Source organism: Rhamphochromis longiceps, linkage group LG14 (assembly GCF_057381845.1).
Source record: "Rhamphochromis longiceps isolate RC_006_pf linkage group LG14, R_longiceps_female_GT1.1, whole genome shotgun sequence".
Classification (NCBI taxonomy): Eukaryota; Metazoa; Chordata; class Actinopteri; order Cichliformes; family Cichlidae; genus Rhamphochromis; species Rhamphochromis longiceps.
The window spans coordinates 31,900,847-31,922,025 of record NC_140570.1 but is presented as its reverse complement, the minus strand read 5'-3'; the positions used below and the strand labels follow the sequence as shown (position 1 = coordinate 31,922,025).

Below are 21,179 nucleotides of genomic sequence, written 5' to 3'. Positions count from 1 at the left end.
AAACTAAGTTTGCTTTTTATTCTAGACTTTAAGTACTATAATATTGGAATAAGAGCATAAAGATTAGACTTTTTAATTAAAGTCTACTCTTTCTGAGTCTTAAATACATTTCCCTATTCTCCTATTTTATACAAGTAGTATCATTACCCTGCAGTTATGTATAAGATAAATGGTGATATTTTGGTGCTAAACATGAAAATGCTCAATGAGTAAATTTGATCTTTTTAATACTGTAAAAGGGAATAGTTCTTATGTATTGTATTGTATTGTATTGTATTGTATCTTTATTTGTTTCAGACATATAAAACAAAAAACAATATATACACACTACATATATTTTCATTTACAGATACGAATATATATGTAGATATACACACACACACGTATGTGTTCAGATAAACAAAAAATATATAATGAAATAAAACAAAATCGTCTGACATAATGTAACAATGTTTGGTCTGAAAAGGAGTAGGAAGAAGTATGAACATACTTATTAATTCCTACCCCTGCTCAACATCTTATTGATCCCACATAATTCACCTAATTCCCATCATCACATACTCCACACGATACACGAGGAGAACCTATATAAACTTGGCTACCGTGATTGATATAATTTGGATATAATTTGATATTTTTATACATACAATGGGTGATCATCTTTATCGGTATCATATTCTTCCAAAATCAGTTTTCGAAGTATTTTCATGAACTTACTAATTCCTGAGCATTGCTGTAGATCTATAGTAAAACTATTCCACAGTTTTACCCCATAAATAGTGACACAAAAGGTTTTAACCTTTGACCGTGCTTTAAGAATCCTTAGATTCAATTTCCCCCTCAATTCATAGTCTCCTTCTCTGTCATAGAACATCCTCTGTATATTTCCTGGTAACATATTGTATCTGGCCTTGTACATAATTTTTGCAGTTTTATATTTTATAAGATCCATAAACTTCAGTATTTTTAATTTCAAAAACATGATGTTAGTATGGTCTCTAAATCCTGCTTTATTAATCATCCTGATTGCTTTTTTTTAAATTTTACATATTGGTTGAAGTGCAGTTTTATATGTGTTTCCCCAAATTTCCACACAGTATTCCAAATATGGCAATATAAGTGAACAATAAAGTACCCGGAGTGATTTGGAAGGCAAAAAATATTTAACTTTACTTAGTACGGAGATGCTTCTTGACAGTTTGGCTTGTATATGCTTTATGTGAGGTTTCCAGCAGATTTTGTTATCTATTATCACACCCAGAAATTTTGTATCCGAAACTTGCTCTATTTCAACATTGTTTACTAATAATTTTGCTCCTGCATCTTTTTTACAATTTCCGAATAACATAAATGTAGTTTTTTCCAAATTTAATGAGCGCTTTATAGAACATGCCTCATTCACCCATTCATACAAGCACTTTTTGCATCATGCCGAAGGATATCTGGCAAGTAGACTACAATAATAATAATAATAATAATAATAATAATAATAATAATTTAATTACACATATTACAATAGTAAATACTCGTTTGATGATAATCAGTGCATAAAAGCAGTATCTTATCTGCAGGGCAACACCTGTTTAAGTTACATTATTTGACAACATAATTCTAAAACCAAATCAGAAATGATCATTATCAATGATTATAATTATTCCAACTGCTGTAGTACCTACTAAACAGTGTTTGTTTATTTATTTAGAAAATTGTCATACAACATAAGAAAGCAAAAACATTGTAATTAACTTCAAGTATGCGTTTATTTTTTTATACAATGGTATAATGACAAACATTAATGATAAAGTAACAATGCACACTAAAAAAATATTACCTTCAGTCTTTAATCAGATGTTAATTGCTTGTGTTGTTGTTTTCAAAAATTGTTTGATTTCAGAAATTTTAATGTGCACTGCTTTTGGGTTAGGGTTAGAAAAGGACGTGACCGAGTAAACAATAACATACAATATAATTTCACATAACAGGAGGACAATGAAGGTGAAAAATGTCCAATGTTTCAGCATGTTACATCAGATTCTTTTGAAAGAGTGCATTAAGATGAAAACATCCTATTCTTTAAAAAGTTCAACACCTTTTCTCGAATTTCCTTTGTTTTCAAACCGTAGATGATTGGATTCAGTGTTGGGGGAAAAATTAAAGTTGACAAACCCATAAATCTTCTGAAATGGGGTGAAACATTATTTAGTCTATATGATATGATGGTGAAAAGACCAAGACACTCCAACAAGAGAAAAACAATCAGATGTGTAGCACATGTCTGCAGAGCTTTGGCTTTTGTATCTGATCGTTTAGATCTAAAGCAAGTTATGAGGATCCAGAGATATGTGTAGAAAACAATTCCATTAGCCACTAATTGTGAAAGAGCAACTATCAAAAGGCCATAGATATTGTTAATAGTTGTGTCAGCACAGACCAAAGTCAACAGAGATGGATTATCACAGTAAACGTGAGTCATTTCAGATCGACAACGAGGCAAGCGCAAAAGTAAGAAAAAAAGCACAGCAATTAAAACTAAACAACTCATCCATACAATGGTGATTATTCTCATGATATGGGCATTAGTCATCACAGTACTGTACTGCAGTGGGTAACATATGGCAATGTATCTATCATATGCCATTGCACTCAGATTGAACACAGTGCCTGCTGCATAGATATGGATAAAGAAAGCTTGAGCAACGCAAGCTGAGTATTGCATTATCCCACTGTTCTTCAGTATTTCTTTGATGAGCTGTGGAAAGAGAGCTGATGAACCTATAAGGTCATACATAGGAAGGTTCAGCAGAATTAGGTACATTGGCTGATGCAGAGATTTATTCAGCACAATGGTGAGGATTAGAGTAAGGTTGCAAAAAAGTATGATCATGTAACTCAGAGTTGCAAAAAGAAATGCAGGCAAAACACTCTCAGAGGAGAGATTAAAGACATTAATCTGTAAAAAAGAGGATGTGTTGTATTGGTTGTTCATTTCTTAGCTTTTGCTACTTATAAAACTCAGAAATCAATCATCACTTCATTGTTTATTAGGGAGAAAATATTTATGCATTTCAATTTAGCAATCACACCAATGAACATAACAACAAAAAAATCATAAAAAGAGGAAAAAACATTGAATGTTATGATAACATTTTATTCATAAACTGTAATCATGATAACTTCATGCTGGACAACTGAGTCCATGTACACTGCGGTTAAGCATTACACAGTGTATATATTATGCATTTATGATAACATGTTATAATATTTTTGCCTGTAGTCTGGAATTCAAATACTCAAAGGCAATAGAGCAAAAAAGCATTAATTCACTTCAATGCACAATAAAGATTATATCTAAACCACATACACACAAAGCAGTCATCTTTATTGACTTATGTTAGTGCTGCCTGTGACTACCCGGTAAAACATTCAAGGCTTTATAGGTGTGATTTTGAACAGCAGGCAGATCTCTGGAGTATTGGGTGTTATCTTAAAGCTCATCTTTAGATTGTTAGTTGTGACTTAAGCACTGCTTCACAGGGTTTGTGAAGAATCAAAAATGTATTATCATCTCACTAAGGACATGCACAAACGTGCACGTGGAAATCAGACATAATCGCTCTAATTGAACATTGCAAAAAACAGTATGAACAGGGAAATGTTGGAATATTTTTAATATAGAGCTAATGAAGTGGATAGGACTTGATAACAATTTGTATAGACACTATAGGGTCAGCAATGGCAACTTCAGTAATATTCCCAGTTGCCCATTTAATTGCAGTACTTGTAAACCTGTCAAAAACAAAATAAATAATTATCTCCAAAAGTTGATTGACGCTACGTCCAGATGAACAGAATCAACTTTTGGAGATTTACTTACCTGGATGATTGAGCATGCATCAAAATAAATCCCCAATGTTAAATTATTGAAGGTATTTCAGCACCAAAAGATGAGCTTTTACCTTTTCTTTTCTTTTCCAGGGGACCACTGACCACACAGAAACTTGTGGATGAATGGTGATAAACCTGGTAATTATTTATGAGTATTATGTTGTCATCCTATTATTCAGAAAAATATCCAATTAGGTCAAATAGCCTGATATATATAGCCCAGTATCACACAAAAGACAGGGGGTCATTTGATCCTGTTTTTTGTTTTGTTTTGTCCAGTGTGCATTAGTAAATATCTGTCTAAAATATTCTATTGAAAATGATTATGATGGGGAAATTAAATAATAATAATAATAATAATAATAATAAGCAAGAATTATATTGTCAGGGCTTGTATCGTGTGTGGATGCGAGGAAAAGAGGACCCAAACGCTGGACTCAGATAGGTGAAAGCTAGAGTTTATTATGATGAGCAGATAAACAGGACATGAAACGGAGGACTGACTGAACTGAAATAGCTGACTAACCTGGCTGGACTGGAAACAGGTATGGCGTAGACAACATCAATGACACGACAAGGACCGAAGGGAACATATACACGTGGAAGCTCCTGTCAGGCATCATAGTGGCTAAGATGAACAGGCACATGGGTCAATACGTGAGCGGGGCACAGAAAGGGATGGGCAAGAATACCAGAGGCGCAAAACATCAGCTACTGGCAGACCAAGCAGTCAGCCGAGACTGCAGGACCAGACTGACCAACCTGTGCACTGCCTGGATTGATTACAAGAAGGCCTATGACTCAATGCCCCACACCTGGATCCTGGAATGCCTAGAACTATATAAGATCAACAGGACCCTGAGAGCCTTCATCAGGAACTCAATGGGGATGTGGCGGACAACACTGGAGGCCAACCTCAAGCCCATAGCACAAGTCACTATCAAGTGCGGGATCTACCAAGGAGATGCTCTGTCCCCACCAGGGTTTTACTAGTTTTGCAATTTTCATTAGTTTTTATTTTTATTTATTTTTTACTTCAGATTTTCAATTTTATATCAGTTTTAATTAGTATTTACCAATTGTTTGCCAATTTAGTTTAGTTTTTATTTTTTTGAAAATCTGAGTTTCAGTTTAGTTTTGATTAGTTTCAGTTAGTTTTAGTTGTGTTTGCAATAATTAAGTGTAACAAAATCCCAGTTTCATCATATCAGTCATTCTCTTCTGCTTATCCTTGGGTATGTTGCTATTCCAGCTACCATACCCTGCACCCTGGACAGGTCGCCTGTCTGTCGCAGGGCTAACACGCAGAGACAGACAACTCACATTCCCACCTATGGGTTCTTTAAATAAATAAATAAATAAATAAGGGCAGATGAACAACCATTGATACCAGGCAACTATAAAATGTATATCTTGGCCCCAATGAGACTATTAACTCTTGCAGCACCGGGTGTTCATAATTTTGGTTCAAGTGAATTGATAAACTTTGTGAAGGCAATTGACTCACACAGTTATGTAGATATCCCAGTCCTGTTGTCTCGGGATGCATCACGCTGCCTTGCCTGGGGTTAGCGTCTGTTTCTGGGGATGAGGGTTGAGTGTGCTCCCTTACCTTCTCAAGGTAAGCTAGGTTAGCCTTCTTGTGTGAGCTTTTCAAGTGCACTTTGTGGGATTTTTTTCCCTTTAGAAATGTCCCTCATAATTTGTCTCTTTCCACTACAAGACACTTGCTTTATCCAAAACACAGTCATATTCAAAGTAATCCCAAATTGGACTCTGGTGCTTTCTCCTCACTTTTCCTGACATGATTCTGCGCGTGGACAGAGCAGTAACACAGACGACTCGACTAACGTACTTGCCACCTGCTGGCATAATTAGACAGCAAGAAAAAAATCTGAAAACTAAACTTCATTTTAACCCTTGACTATTGTATGACATACACACATCTACGAAAACTAAACACATTTTTGCTATAAATTCAGTTAATTTTAGTTAGTTTTGTGAACATTCATTACAGTTTTAGTTAGTTTTCCTTTTTTTGTTTTTATTTTTATTTCCGTTAACGAAAATGTTTTTTCACTTCTAGTTTTTGTTATTTCGTTAGTTTTCGTTAACGGTAATAACCTTGGTCCCCACTACTGTTCTGCATAGGCCTTAACCCCCTCAGTGAGATAATTGACAAGACTGGCTATGGATACAGACTACGGAATGGAGCAGTTGTCAGCCACCTCCTGTACATGGATGACATCAAGCTGTATGCCAAGAGTGAATGAGAGATCAATTCATTGATCCACACCACCAGGATATACAGCAATGATATCGGAATGTCGTTCGAGCTGGAGAAGTGTAGTCGGATGGTAACAAAGAGAGGGAAGGTAGTCAGAATGGAGGGGATCAAACTACCAGAAGGCAACATTGCAGACATAGAGGACAGTTACAAGTACCTGGGGATCCCGCAGACGAATGGGAACCATGAAGAGGCCGCTAGGGTCAGGCAAGTCCTGAGGAGTCAGCTGAACGGTAAGAACAAGATCCGGGCGATCAACACGTACGCCCTGGCCATGATCAGGTACCCTGCTGGGGTAATAGGCTGGCAAAAGGAGGAGATAGAAGCCACTGACATAAAGACAAGAAAGCTCCTTACCATGCATGGAGGGTTTCACCCCAAGTCCAGCACCCTGAGGCTGTATGCTAAGCGGAAGGAAGGGGGCCGGGGACTGGTGAGTGTCAGCACCACAGTCCAGGATGAGACAAGGAACATCCAAGAATACATCACGAAGATGGCCCCAACTGACAGCGTGCTCAGTGAATACCTCAGGCAGCAGAAACCCAAGAAAGTGGAGGAAGGCGAGGAACCATCATGGAAGGACAGGCCCTGCACGGTATGTACCACCGCTAGATAGAGGAGGTGGCTGATATCCAGAAATCCTACCAGTGGCTGGACAAAGTTGGACTGAAAGACAGCAGAGAGGCACTAATCATGGCAGCACAAGAACAAGCTCTGAGTACAAGATCCATAGAGGCTGGGGTCTATCACACCAGGCAAGACCCCAGGTGCAGGCTGTGTAAAGATGCCCCAGAGACAATCCAGCACATAACAGCAGGGTTCAAGATGCTAGCAGGCAGAGCATACATGGAACGCCATAACCAAGTGGCCGGCATAGTGTACAGAAACATCTGTGCTGAATATGGCCTGGAAGTGCTGAGGTCAAAATGGGAGACGGCCCCAAGGATGGTGGAGAATGACCGAGCTAAGATCCTGTGGGACTTCCAGATGCAGCCGGACAAAATGGTGGTGGCTAACCAACCGGACATAGTGGTGGTAGACAAACATGAGAAGACGGCCGTAGTGATCGATGTAGTGGTTCCGAATGACAGAAACATCAGGAAGAAGGAACACGAGAAGCTGGAGAAATACCAAGGGCTCAGAGAAGAGCTCGAGAGGATGTGGAGGGTGAAGGTGACGGTGGTCCCAGTGGTAATTGGAGCACTAGGTGCAGTGACTCCCAAGCTAGGCGAGTGGCTCCAGCAGATCCCAGGAACAACATCAGAAACATCTGTCCAGAAGAGCGCAGTCCTGGGAACAGCTAAGATACTGCGTAGGACCATCAAGCTCCCAGGCCTCTGGTAGATAACCCGAGCTTGAAGGATAGACCGCCCGCAGGGGTGAGTGGGGATTTATATATATTTTTATATAATGACTAATTGCAGAGAGGTGTATCAGATGCCACCTCTCTGGGGACATCTCAGGCCCTCCAAGGTATGGAGGCCTATCTACCCCCACCACTTCCCTTGCAAGCTGCAGACGCCCTCAGACATCGGTGCGTTGGTGGGTCTTTGTGTCAGGGGATGGGCGTCCAGGTATACACCGGCTCACTCCTTGGTGACTGCTTATCGGGGCCTGGAGCCTGGGGCTCGCTCGGGCCACTTCGGGGGTGGGGTGCCCTCGGCCTCTCAGCCTGGGGCTCGGTCACTGTGGCGCAGCTGGCTGCCGACGGAGCTCCCGCGCAAGTCACTGCAACCCCCCATGGCTTATGCTCCGCGGCTGCTGAGTGACCCCTTATCTGGGACTCCCCTAAGCTCTTTCTGGGATAGTGGCGCGGCTGCCCCTCTGTTGGTCTTCCTTGGTCTCTTGTGTTCTGGGGGCCTCTGGATGTCTGGAGTTTTGATCTCCTCCATACCTGCTTCATACCCTGGAGGACGGGGCTGTGGCCCCCCCACACCCTCTAGCAGATCATTACATGAAGGAACCTTTTAAAAAAAACAAGCGCGTCCATGCTCACAGGTGTACACACGGGTGATCACACCCACAAACTACACCCTTTTTGGCTCCTACCTCAAAGCACACTGTGCGCTGTTGATCTTATGTGCTGCACAATAATGTTTAATATTTAGTATTTACTGTCATATTCCCATATATCATTGTGATGTTGTTTATTCTATTACTCTTGTTCTCTTCTGCTTGTTTTCTTTTTTCTTTCTCAGCAGGTGATCCAGGTGATTGATATATGCATTTTTTTTCTCTGCCCATTCTGTTGGTTTTTGTTTTTTGCCCTTCTCCCCCGTCCCTCTTCTCAGCTGTTTCTCTTTCCCTCCTTCTTTTTCCCCTTCTTTCCCCCAGTCAAGTCTGTCCCGTATTCAACAAGTGAAAATAAAATACACAATAAAAGGTGAATCAAATGGACCATTATGGCAAGGCTGGGATGGTCAATTTGGTAAAGTAAATCCGTTGGGCATCTTTGTTTGCCTTTAGACAACAATTCTGATGGCAAAAGAGCCAAACGGGACAGGCCAAAAAAAAAAAAAAAAGAAAAAAAGAAAAAAGAAGGATACATTTTCAGTGCCTGACAAAATTGTATTTGCTCCATTTTGCAACGTGAAGAATCAGCCAACATGAGTGAGCCAACTGATGAAAGAAAGAGAATCTAATTTTCTAAATTTCTTTTTTTCAGGACTTAAAAAATTAAAAAGTACCTCCTGAAAAAAAAAAAAAAAAAAAAAAAAGCAGTGAAGTTGGCGCTCGAGAAATGGAAAGAGGGGGCTGAACATCCTTTTACCATCTGGACAGACCATAAAAAGTTTACCTATTTAAGAACGGCTAAGAAAATTAATGTCTGTCAAGCCAGTCTATAGTCTTTGTTTTTGCTCACTTCAAATGATCAGTCTTTTGCCATCCAGATTCTAGGAAGTTCAAGCTAGATACCTATGGAAATTGTTTCTGATAGAGGTCCACAGTGTACTTCTCAGTTCTGGAAAGCCTTCGACTCAGCACTTGGAGAAAAGGTCAGCCTCAGCTCCGGTTATCATCCACAAACCAATGGCCAAACCGAGCATCTCAAATAGAAACTGCAATCAGCTCTCTGCTGTGTCACCACGCAAAACCACCAATATGGTCTACACATCTTCCCTGGGCATACACACAAAACACACTAACCCCATCTGCAACTGGTCTTTCACGCTTTGAAGACACCTCTGTTTCCGTAAGCCAAGACTCACCTTCTCCCTCCACATCATCTGCAACAATGTTGATACATCTGGACCAAGAAGGCGCTATTCAGATCAAGCAATCTTCAGTTCTGCTGTGCAGACAGCCTAAGGACACCTGCTCCCAGGAACCAGCCTGGGCAAAGGGTATGGCTTGCTGCTAAAGACAATCCACTGAAATGCCTTTCCCAAAGGCTCGCTCCATGTTACTTTGGACCATACGAGATTGAAGCTATCATCAGTCCTGCGGCAGTTACAGTAAGCTGCAGTACATTCCAGACGGAGTGACCCGTCTCAAGGCAGAGTCCGCTGAGTATGGCACCGCCACCATTAGATCGCCACCATTAGTTCGATTTGGCACCCGGGGCGGCGTATCTTTCTGACGACCGAGTAGAGGAATAAAAGGGGTGAGGAGCAAGTTGTGAGCCGCATCGGGGGTGGCTAGATTTTGGTTCCCACTTACTTGTTAAGGGCGTCGGTCGGGGAGACGTGCGGGGGATCGCCAATCGTGCAGGGTGACGCAAGCCGATGGTATGGGGGTGTGGGGTTTAAATAATGAGTTCACGTGTGTCTGGACCGTCATGAGAATGGCCTCATTACGTGGGCCGTTAATGTGTATATGAAGTCGGGTAGACTTCCGGGAAATAGTTGAGAGCTTGTATTAATGTATATGTTTTGTGAGTGTATAATGAAAAAGAAATTCTGGGGGGAGGGAGACGGGGATTAAAGTTAGAATAAAGAATTGGTGGTGACGCCAAGGGGGGAGGAGACGGGATATAAGAGACGGCGAGCCGGATATGAAGGGGGTGTGTTGTAACATACAGGCTGTGTAGCGCGGAGCTCAGTTTTATGTCTTTGGAACCATCTTTTTATGCACTGGGGAGGCCGTTTCAAATAAAGTATCCACACTAATACCTTACCGACTACGCCTGTGTTTGTCCGGGAGAGGTCTGGAAGGGGACCCCGTGACATATGGTGTCAGAAGTGGGATGGCTAGTCGGAAGAGGAAAACGCGCCTCCCAGCGAAGCGCACAGGGCTGCGGTCCCAGCAGCATGAGCTTCCGGGGGAGAAGACAGCAGAGGAGCTGGCGTGGGACACAGTGCCGGCGTCGTCTTCTTCAGCAGAGGAGGAGGAGATTTCCGGCAGGATTGGTCCGGAGTTGCCTACAACCTCGACCGCAGCACGTGATGGAGAACTGATTGCGATGATGAGGGACTTCCTGGCGGGACAGCAAAGGAGAGAGACGGTGTTATTGGCTGAACTCAGGGGGCTGAGGACCGTTCCCTCTCCTAATGCGCTGTTGGATTCAGCTAGTCAGCAGAGCTCAGGGCAAGTGTTAGCGGGAGCTAGCACTACGGCCGCTACGGCTACACCGAGCACGGTAACAGCGAGTAGCCCCAGGATGGTGCTGCCTACCCCGGCCCGGCAGCGAGAATCCCGGCCGTCGTTACTGGAGGAACCGGCTCGCCAGTCCCTGGCAACGACAAGCAGCCTCGACCAGACGGGCGGAGAGTGGAGGCGATCGGAGGGGCCAAAGATTCCACCGTACCAGATGGGGGAAGATATTGAGAACTATTTGTTGCGCTTTGAGCGGGTGGCCAGAACCTGGAGATGGCCGGAGAATGAATGGGCCTGTCGGCTAGTTCCGTTGCTAGCGGGGAAGGCGTTGGAGGCCTATACCGCAATGGATGAAGAAAGAGCCCACTGTTATGAGGATTTAAAAGCTGCCTTGTTAGTTAAATTTGACATTTCCCCGGAGACGTATCGGCAGCGGTTTCGCTCTAATATTATTCCACCTGGGGAGAGCCCCACCGAGACGTACTACCGGCTGAAAGGACTGTACCGGCGCTGGCTTCGACCAGAGCAGCATACGAAGGACGAGATGGGAGAAGCGATTATTTTGGAGCAGCTAATTCGAGTTCTTCCAGGGGAGGTGAGGACCTGGGTGAGGGAGCATGAGCCCGCGGACGGACTGGCCGCAGCCAAGTTGGTGACGCAGTATTTCAATGCGCGGAGAGGAGCGGCCCCGGTCCGCTCAGCTGGGACGCCACAGCGATCGTCCCCGCAATCCGCGGGTCTGCCGAAGCGGGAGAGTAACCCCGAGCCATCCGGGGCCCCCAAGGTATCCACTCTACGAGGAGCGGGTAAGGACTTTCTTTGTTATTACTGCCAGCAGCCAGGCCATAAAGCCTCGGTGTGCCCCATCCGGAAGGCCAAAGTCACTGGGGCCTGCTATGCACCTCGGCTGGAGGCGGAACCAACAAAGGTCCAGCCAGCTGAGGGGCAACGCTATAAAACTGTAATGGTAAATGGGCAGCGGGTTACTGCTTTGCTGGACACTGGTAGTTTTATGTCATTAATTAAGCAAAGCTTGGTACCAGTGAACTGTGTGGACTATAGTCGACAAGAAGAAGTGTTATGTGTGCATGGTGACAAACATCCCTACCCAAAGGTGGAAATAACAGTGACTATTAATGACCAGCCATATTTATTGTCTGTTGGGGTGGTACAGAATTTGCCGGTAGAGGTTATTCTGGGGATGGATGTGCCTGTGCTTATGGATTTGTTGCAAGAAAAAGAAGAGCGGGACACAGAGACAAAAGGGAGGGAAACGGGGAATGTTCAAATGAAGGCATTAGGCCCAGTGGTCACTAGGGCCCAGGCGAAGGCGGGATGCCAACCCCTGCCAGACTTGGACAGTAGTCTGTGCGAGGGTGGCACGAAAGGGCCGAGAAAATCTCGTCGCCAACGCCGCTTTGAGAAGCAGCTATGGTCCCAGGGACCGGGCAATAAGAACATGAAATGGGATGTACCTGAAAATATTTCTGTGTTGCAAAGAGAGGATGAGACGTTGGAAGTGTTGTTTGCTAATGTGCCTGAAGGGGGAACAGGGAAATGGGGAGGAAAAGAGAAGTTTGTGGTTGAGAAAAATGTGTTGTATGCAGTTGATGGGGACCACCAGCGGCTTGTGATCCCTGCTAGTTGTAGACCTCTCATTCTGCATTTAGCTCATACCCTCCCCTGGGCAGGCCATTTGGGTCGCCAAAAAACCTATTTACGGGTTAGTACGCGTTTCTTTTGGCCGTCAATGTATACGGATGTACAGAAGTACTGTCGTGCATGCCCTGTGTGTCAGAAAACTTGCCCAGCGCGCAAATCGGATCGGGCTCTGCTACAACCCTTGCCGGTCATCTCTATCCCCTTCCGTAGGGTAGCTATGGACATTGTGGGTCCGTTAGTAAAAAGTGGTCGGGGTTATCAGTACATATTGGTGGTGTGTGATTACGCGACCCGTTTCCCAGAGGCGTTTCCGTTGCGAGCGATCACAGCCCCTAATGTTCTGCGCGCACTGATACAGTTGTTTTCTCGGGTGGGGATACCTGATGAGATTTTGACCGACCAAGGGACTAACTTTACGTCGAAGTTAATGCAGCTCTTCCACACTCAGTTAGGCGTTTCGGCCATCAAGACGTCACCGTACCATCCACAGACAGATGGGTTGGTGGAGAGGTTTAATCAGACTCTCAAACGGATGTTACAGAAGTTTGTGTCAGACACGGGAAAAGATTGGGACCAGTGGTTACCCTTTCTTTTGTTCGCGTATAGAGAGGTTCCACAGGCGTCCACGGGGTTCTCCCCCTTTGAGTTACTCTATGGGTGGGAGGTACAGGGGCCGCTTGATCTCGTTCGAAAGGGGTGGGAGTCTTCGACCGTGGCTCCAAATGAGAAAGGGGTGGTGCAGTTTGTGCTGGAGATGAGAGAGCGGTTGGAGCGGTACCAGGCCGAGGCCGAAGCCAATCTGCGGGATGCTCAACGAAGCCAGAAGATCTGGTATGACCAACAGGCCCGGCAACGTGAGTTTCAGCCCGGACAAAAGGTGCTGTTACTTCTCCCTTCTTCCAACAGTAAACTGCTGGCGAAATGGCAAGGGCCCTATATCGTGCTTCGCCGAATGGGACCAGTGACGTATGAGATCCATCATCCGGGAAAAAAGAAACCGAAACAAACCTACCATGTGAACCTCCTGAAGGAATGGGTGGAGCAGCCCCGTCCGGCTCCGAGGGAGGCACTGATGGCCAGGGTGGTGCACGGAGGAGGACAGAGTGAACCTGAGCAGGCTATGGATCCAAGGTCTCCGGTATTGACTCATCTGACCTCACAGCAGGCTGCGGAGCTACTGAAAATTCTGCAGGAGACGCCTTCGCTGTGTTCCGTTAACCCAGGTCGGACTACCTTGGTTGAACACGTGATCCGGCTAAAAGAGGGACAGCCCATCCGGCAACGGCCCTATCGGGTTCCGCAACACTTGGTGGAGAAGCTGCGACAGGAGGTGGAGAAGATGCTGGAGCTTGGAGTGATCGAGCCGTCCTGCTCCGAATGGTGCAGCCCGGTGGTCATTATCTTCAAAAAGGATGGCTCTTTACGCATCTGCATCGACTTTCGAAAGCTAAATGCCATCTCCGAGTTTGATGCGTACCCCATGCCGCGAATTGAGGATTTACTGGAGAAGATTGGGGCTGCTCAGTATATCACCACTTTGGACTTGTGCAAAGGCTACTGGCAGGTGCCACTGGAGGAGACGTCGAGGCCGTACACTGCTTTCAGGACCCCTGCCGGGCTCTTACAGTTTACCGTGATGCCCTTTGGCCTACATGGGGCACCGGCTACCTTCCAAAGGCTGATGGACAAGTTGTTACAGGGCTGTGACGGTTATAGCGCCGCCTACCTGGATGATGTCGTCATCTTCACGTGGGAGGAGCATATGCAGCATCTGTCGGAGGTCTTGGGAAGAATTCATAAGGCCGGGCTGACTCTGAACCCCTCGAAGTGTGAATGGGCGCGGCAGGAGACTCGCTACTTGGGCTACCAGGTGGGACGAGGAGAGGTGCGACCGCAGCTGGATAAGGTGGAAGCTATCCAGAATTGTCCTCGGCCTCGCACCAAGAAGGAGGTGCGGGCTTTCCTGGGACTGGTTGGTTGGTACCGAAGGTTTGTACCCCAGTTTGCAACAATGGCGGCGCCGCTGACGACATTACTGGGGAAGAACCAACGAAATCCGGTCATATGGACCGCAGCATGTGAACAGGCGTTCCAGGGACTGAAAACTTGCCTGTGTTCGACCCCCGTGCTCTGGAGTCCGGACTTTAAGAAACAGTTTTTGGTCCAGGTGGATGCCTCCAAGAGCGGCCTGGGAGCCGTGTTGGTTCAAGGGGACCCGGGCGAGGAGCACCCGATCCTATATCTGAGCCGCAAGCTGCTGCCGCGGGAGACCAATTACTCGACGGTGGAGAAGGAGGCTCTGGCGATTAAGTGGGCGCTGGAGAAACTCCGGTATTACTTACTGGGAAGAGAGTTTGTGTTGGAGACTGATCATCGGGCGCTTACCTGGATCCAGTCCATGAAGGATCATAATAGCCGACTTACACGCTGGTACCTCTCACTGCAACCTTTCAGGTTCGCCATCCGGCACAGACCAGGTACACTCAATGTGGTGGCGGATTACCTCTCTAGGTTGCCGCACATCGCCAACCTCCGGGGGGAAGGGGATGATGTGACGGAGTGACCCGTCTCAAGGCAGAGTCCGCTGAGTATGGCACCGCCACCATTAGATCGCCACCATTAGTTCGATTTGGCACCCGGGGCGGCGTATCTTTCTGACGACCGAGTAGAGGAATAAAAGGGGTGAGGAGCAAGTTGTGAGCCGCATCGGGGGTGGCTAGATTTTGGTTCCCACTTACTTGTTAAGGGCGTCGGTCGGGGAGACGTGTGGGGGATCGCCAATCGTGCAGGGTGACGCAAGCCGATGGTATGGGGGTGTGGGATTTAAATAATGAGTTCACGTGTGTCTGGACCGTCATGAGAATGGCCTCATTACGTGGGCCGTTAATGTGTATATGAAGTCGGGTAGACTTCCGGGAAATAGTTGAGAGCTTGTATTAATGTATATGTTTTGTGAGTGTATAATGAAAAAGAAATTCTGGGGGAGGGAGACGGGGATTAAAGTTAGAATAAAGAATTGGTGGTGACGCCAAGGGGGGAGGAGACGGGATATAAGAGACGGCGAGCCGGATATGAAGGGGGTGTGTTGTAACATACAGGCTGTGTAGCGCGGAGCTCAGTTTTATGTCTTTGGAACCATCTTTTTATGCACTGGGGAGGCCGTTTCAAATAAAGTATCCACACTAATACCTTACCGACTACGCCTGTGTTTGTCCGGGAGAGGTCTGGAAGGGGACCCCGTGACATCACGACTTGTCAAACAACTTTGTTTACATAAACTTGTAAATCTTATCGCTGTTTCTGTTTGGTGTTTCTGTTTGGTGTTTGCGCTTGAGTTCACTCCCACATACTGGGCTCCAGGCCCCTTTGACAATATTGCTGGTACAGAAAAGGCAGTGTGTTTGTGTTGCCTTGAGTAACACAAAGTGTATAAACAGAAATCTATATTTTGGGTGAAACACAAATTAACAAACTCAGTAATGACCTAAATACCAAACTCTGTTAACAGGCTTTGTCGTCAAATGTGTGATATTTTCTGTTGGGGCCATGACACTGTGCATCAGTGCATCTGTGATCAGTCTTTACAAAATGCTTGATCTGTTTTCTTATTACAGTTTTGTATTTAACTACCCATGACTGCTTCAGTTGTTCTGTATTCCTGTTTAATAAAGAAATTACCAAAGTTTACAGACGTGCTCTGGAAACAAGAACTAAACTATAACTCTGCATTTATAGGAAGTACTTTCAGTAGGTATGCTGTGGTTAACTTAAAATGAAGTAATGTTTTCAGGCTTCTCAATGACTCAACTTTAGAATCAAATCAACCTCAGTGGCATTTTGATAAGCTTACTTTTGTTGCACTCTCAATGAAAATCATAGGGGCTAAAAAAAACAACAAATTTCCCAGGTGTGGGAGTAATAAAGGTTTATCTTATTTCATCGCATCTTATCTTAAAACAAACTTAAATTCTTTTTCCTTATTTCTTGTCTATTTATCATGTTATCATATGGAGTCAACGATGAAATTTCAGGAGTTTTTTATTCTGACACAAGCACAATGATAAAATCGAAAACATGAAAACATAAATACACAAATAAACATGTTACTAATACGAATTCCATAAGAATTAGTAAAAAAAAAAAAAAAACATATATGATTCACATGTTACTAAATGCATTTACTTATTTGCAATATACATTGAATATAAATTCCAATATCATTGAAATCAATATTAGATTAATTTCATAACAGTCACTAGGCAGGAGGTTAAAATAATTATAATGAACATGAGCAGAAGTTCACAATTCTATATTATTCTAAAGTAACTGCATCTGCTAATCTTGTAATTTTTTAAATTATTATTTTATCATTATTTTTGCATAAAGATTATTCTTTAGCTTCATTGGTGGTCTTTGATTTACAAAAAAAGAAAACAAAAACTACAACACAGAGGAGATCAAGAAAAGATTTCTCCGAAGAAACTTAGTATTCAAAGGACTAACTTATGTCAGTTAGATTGTAATTAAATAATTTGATAAAAAGCAATCAAGATTTAATCAGTTTATCAACTGAAACAGAAGTTAACCTACTCTGTAGAATAAAAAAGACATATGTAAACAGCACATTCAATCGGAAAAGTGGCTACATTGTTAAACCCACATTTCGTTTTAGAAACATTACTATGCATTGCTTTAGTTCTTTAGTTTTCAGTCCGTATATAATAGGATCAAAGAAAGGGGGAAAAATTAGAACAGACACACCAAATGCTCTTCTCAGAACAGGGGATGAGCTGTCGATGCGGTGAGAAATCAATGCAAAGACAGTGTTGATTTGTAAGCTTAAGAAAACAATTAAATGTGTAGCACATGTCTGAATGGCTTTTTGCCGGGCATCTGTATGATTAGTAATGACACATGTACGCAAGATCTGTGCATATGTGTACAAAATTAGTGCCAACGGGCCTCCCATAAGCAGGAATATAGTTGCTAATCCATAGTAGTTGTTCACACTGGTGTCGTCACAGATTAATTTTACTAATGACTGATTGTTACAGTAAAAATCTACAATGTTTGTTCTGCATGTTTTGAAACGTACAAGCAGAATAAACAATGTAAACATCATTGACAAATTTATGAACCATGTTATAACAATCATTTTCATTAAATTATGTGAATTCATAATGGTTGTATACCTCAGTGGAAAACATATAGCAATATATCTGTCATATGCCATGGCACTCAAGATGAGCAAATTTCCTGTACCATAAACATGAATCAGAAAAGCCTGAAAAATACATGCATGGTGGGAAATAAGTCTGTTCTCTGCCACAATGCTAAAAATGAGATGAGGAAAAAAAGCCGTTGCACCCACTATGTCACTAATGGGCAAGTTGAACAACAGGATAAACATGGGCTTGTGTAGTTTTTTATTCATAGCGATGACTGTTAACACCAACAAATTGGAAAACATAATAATTAAATAGGTAAGTGTTCCAAATACAAATGCTGGATAGATATCTGTGCTAGATAAGCCCAGTGATTGCAGTGTTAGAAGGCTACTTGTAGATGAATTAGTATACATAATTATACAATCTTTAAACTGTTTCCTTTCCTATGGAAAACAATATGTTCCTCCTGCTTGTCAAAATCTGTATCAAATTTCTCCAATTAAAAGAAATTATCATAAATTAACAAGCAATTTCAATTTGATTATGAAACACAAAGTTAGTTGTACCTGTGTTGTTGTTTTTTCCTGAAGCCTTGCATCACCCTAACTTCACCCTTAGAGTGCTGTAATTACCAATGATGATGATGTTGTTCTTTATATATGCCAAAGATGCCCCATGAGGCTAGCTGTTGGAGCATTTTGCATGAAGTAAGTCCTTACATAGAAGTAGATATGTAAAATTTTACTTTTATTCAGAAAAAGTCTTTGAAGTATACCTCATTAATAATTTTGGCATGCTTTACCCTCCTTTGATTTTAAAACTAAAGGAGGGGTTGCCAAATATGTAAAGTAGAGAATTGTTTCAAATGCGAACACTTATATATGCACGTTCAAGCTTCAATGAGCTTAGATTGACTTTCATGACCAGCATCTTATGCTGCATATCTTGGCAACCTGGAATTTGAAGTCCCAAGATTTTAGCTCTGCTGTTCTCAGCCACCTTTTGCTGGTGCATGTTGAGAGTACTTCTAAGTCAAATTAGGCACAGATGTCTCTTTTCCTGTCCCAGTCTTGCCCAAGGTATCTCATCTAACACCATGAAACTATGAGCTGGCTCTACCTGCCTCTATTTCTCCAATAATTAGGGCCTTTTCTGCCATAAGATCACAAAGAATTTCCGTGTTGTCTTCTAAGCCAGTCCCTAGACATGGAGAGGATTTATTGACATCAGCAACTTCCTTCACTCGCTGGTGATGCCTCCTGTGAAGGGCCATAGTCTTCTGCATTGTTTCCTATCCCTTCTCATCTCTGTAATTTCTATTGCCTGGGCCCCTGACTTTTCTTCACTTTCGTTTATGACAGGGGTGTCCAACTCCAAGCCTCAAGGGCAAGTGTCCTGCAGGTTTTAGATGTGTCCTTGATCCAACACAGCTGATTTAAATGGCTAAATTACCTCCTCAACATGTCTTGAAGTTCTACAGAGGCCTGGTAATGAACTAATCATATGATTCAGGTGTGTTGACCCAGTGTGATATCTAAAACAGGCAGAAGCTGAAACAGGAAGCTCCAACCCGGAGGGCGGTGCACTGTTGGACGAACCAATCGGAGTCTGCACTGCGGGACTGTTTTGATCACGCGGACTGGGAAATGTTTCACGTGGCTGCTAGGGTCATTGATGAGTACACAGACTCAGTCTGCGGATTTATCAGGAAATGCGTGGAAGATGTTGTCCCATCCAGAACAGTTAAATCCTTCCCAAATCAAAAACCCTGGATTAACGGAGATGTTCGCGCGGCACGGAGCACCGCCTTTGCCTCCGCGAACACATCGGACTACAAACACGCACATTACCAACTCCGGAAGACAATCAAAGCAGCCAAACATGAGTACAGGGACAGGGTGGAGCAACAGTTTGACAACCCTCAGAGTATGTGGCAGGGACTAAACACGATCGCAGACTTTAGAGGGGAACCCAGCACACCGCAGACCACGGCCTCTCTGTGTGAGGATCTAAACGTATTCTACGCTAGATACGACACAGCGAACACCATGAGACCGGACAGTGTGCGCACCGCGGATGACGTCAGTGCGCACACTGTGTCTGAGGAGGATGTGCGGAAGTGCTTCAGGAAGGTGAATGCACGCAAAGCTACTGGTCCGGACGGGATTCCCGGCCGCGTCCTCAAGTCATGCGCGGCTCAGCTGGCTGGAGTGTTCACACACATCTTCAACCTTTCCCTCTCTCTGTCTGTAGTCCCAGCCTGCTTCAAAATGGCCACCATCGTCCCTGTACCCAAATCCTCCACCATCTCCTCATTGAACGACTGGCGACCTGTAGCCCTGACCCCCATCGTGAGCAAATGCTTCGAGAAGCTGGTCAGGGACTTCATCCGCTCTGCACTACCCAACTCACTGGACCCTCTACAGTTCGCATACCGCCACAACAGGTCCACTGATGATGCCATAGTCCTGACACTACATACTGCCCTGTCACACCTGGAGAAGAGAGACACGTATGTGAGAATGCTGTTTGTAGATTACAGCTCAGCATTCAATACCATCGTTCCCTCGAAGCTGGACAGGAAACTGCAGGATCTAGGACTGAGCAGCTCCCTCTGCAGCTGGATCCTTAGCTTCCTGTCTGACAGACGCCAAGTGGTCAGACATGTTCAGAGCATGCGCAGTCGACATCAACGAGTTTACGGAAGTAGCAGTATGCTTCGTCAATATGCTAGTGTTGCCCCCCTGGTGTGACAGGTGCCTGGGAGGGGTGCGATCCTAGATCCTGCAGCTGTGTATTGACATAAAGAGGCACAGATCATGAACTTGTTTACGTTTCAACTGCAGGATTTATTCTCTCATCAACAGGGGAACAAATCATTAATCGCCTCTCATAAGACCCAGCAATTCTTTGTAACGTGTGGCATAACAGCTGTCAGCGCATTGTCAAAAGTACAGGAATAACCTTGCCGAGTATACATTAACCATCATAAATATAGATAACATTGGCTCGCAGTGACCAGGTTGCCTCAGCCTTTGTTCCGGTTACACATACATATCACTGCATCAAGAAATACAATGTACTGTAACTCACAGCCCGTAAATAGCAAATAACCATTCGTATACAGCACATGAGCAGCTATGCAAGCATTAATTACAGCCTTTGCATCCTGTCTTACTTCAACAAGACATATAGAGAACACACAACTGAGAACGTGCCTTAGCATCGCTACGGTACCTGAGGCTCACTTCCCCCGCTAGCCAGTCCATTAGCCTAGCACGATCACGTTCACATCACGATCTCATTCAAAACACAATACTTAAACAGTACTTAACTTATAACGGTATACTTTCATTCACGAGTTCACAACAGTCTTATTGCTTCTACTGTGTTACCTATTAGTCATTTTGAGGACTAGTAACCCACCTGTGTATTGAAATAAAGAGGCACAGATCATGAACTTGTTTACGTTTCAACTGCAGGATTTATTCTGCAGATTTGCCTCCCAGGGGGGTTTACGCTCCTCCTGGCCGCTATGCGCCACCTAGTGGTATTTTTTAAGTAATGCCATGGAAGATGTAAAGTGTAATTAGAAAATACTGATTTAACACTGAACGATATAACAAAGACCAAAATATAAC

At 43.9% G+C, this 21,179-nt stretch overlaps 2 protein-coding genes and 2 long non-coding RNA genes across 4 annotated transcripts in view; 1 reads left to right on the top strand and 3 right to left on the bottom strand.

Annotated features, from left to right (window-relative positions):
• The window catches only part of LOC146654426 (uncharacterized), a 419,743-nt gene that overhangs the window by 178,475 nt on the left and 220,089 nt on the right, over positions 1-21,179 (top strand). The window lies entirely within an intron of this gene.
• Positions 1-21,179, bottom strand: part of LOC146654429 (uncharacterized) — a 283,469-nt gene that overhangs the window by 216,026 nt on the left and 46,264 nt on the right. The gene's annotated exons all lie outside the window — the stretch shown is intronic.
• LOC146654436 (olfactory receptor 52D1-like) lies at positions 2,051-2,986 on the bottom strand. The gene has a single exon (XM_085380249.1). It carries the CDS (start codon positions 2,984-2,986, stop codon positions 2,051-2,053), a length of 936 nt encoding a protein of 311 aa, XP_085236375.1.
• On the bottom strand, positions 17,013-17,951 carry LOC146654435 (olfactory receptor 51E2-like). The gene has a single exon (XM_085380564.1). It carries the CDS (start codon positions 17,949-17,951, stop codon positions 17,013-17,015), a length of 939 nt encoding a protein of 312 aa, XP_085236690.1.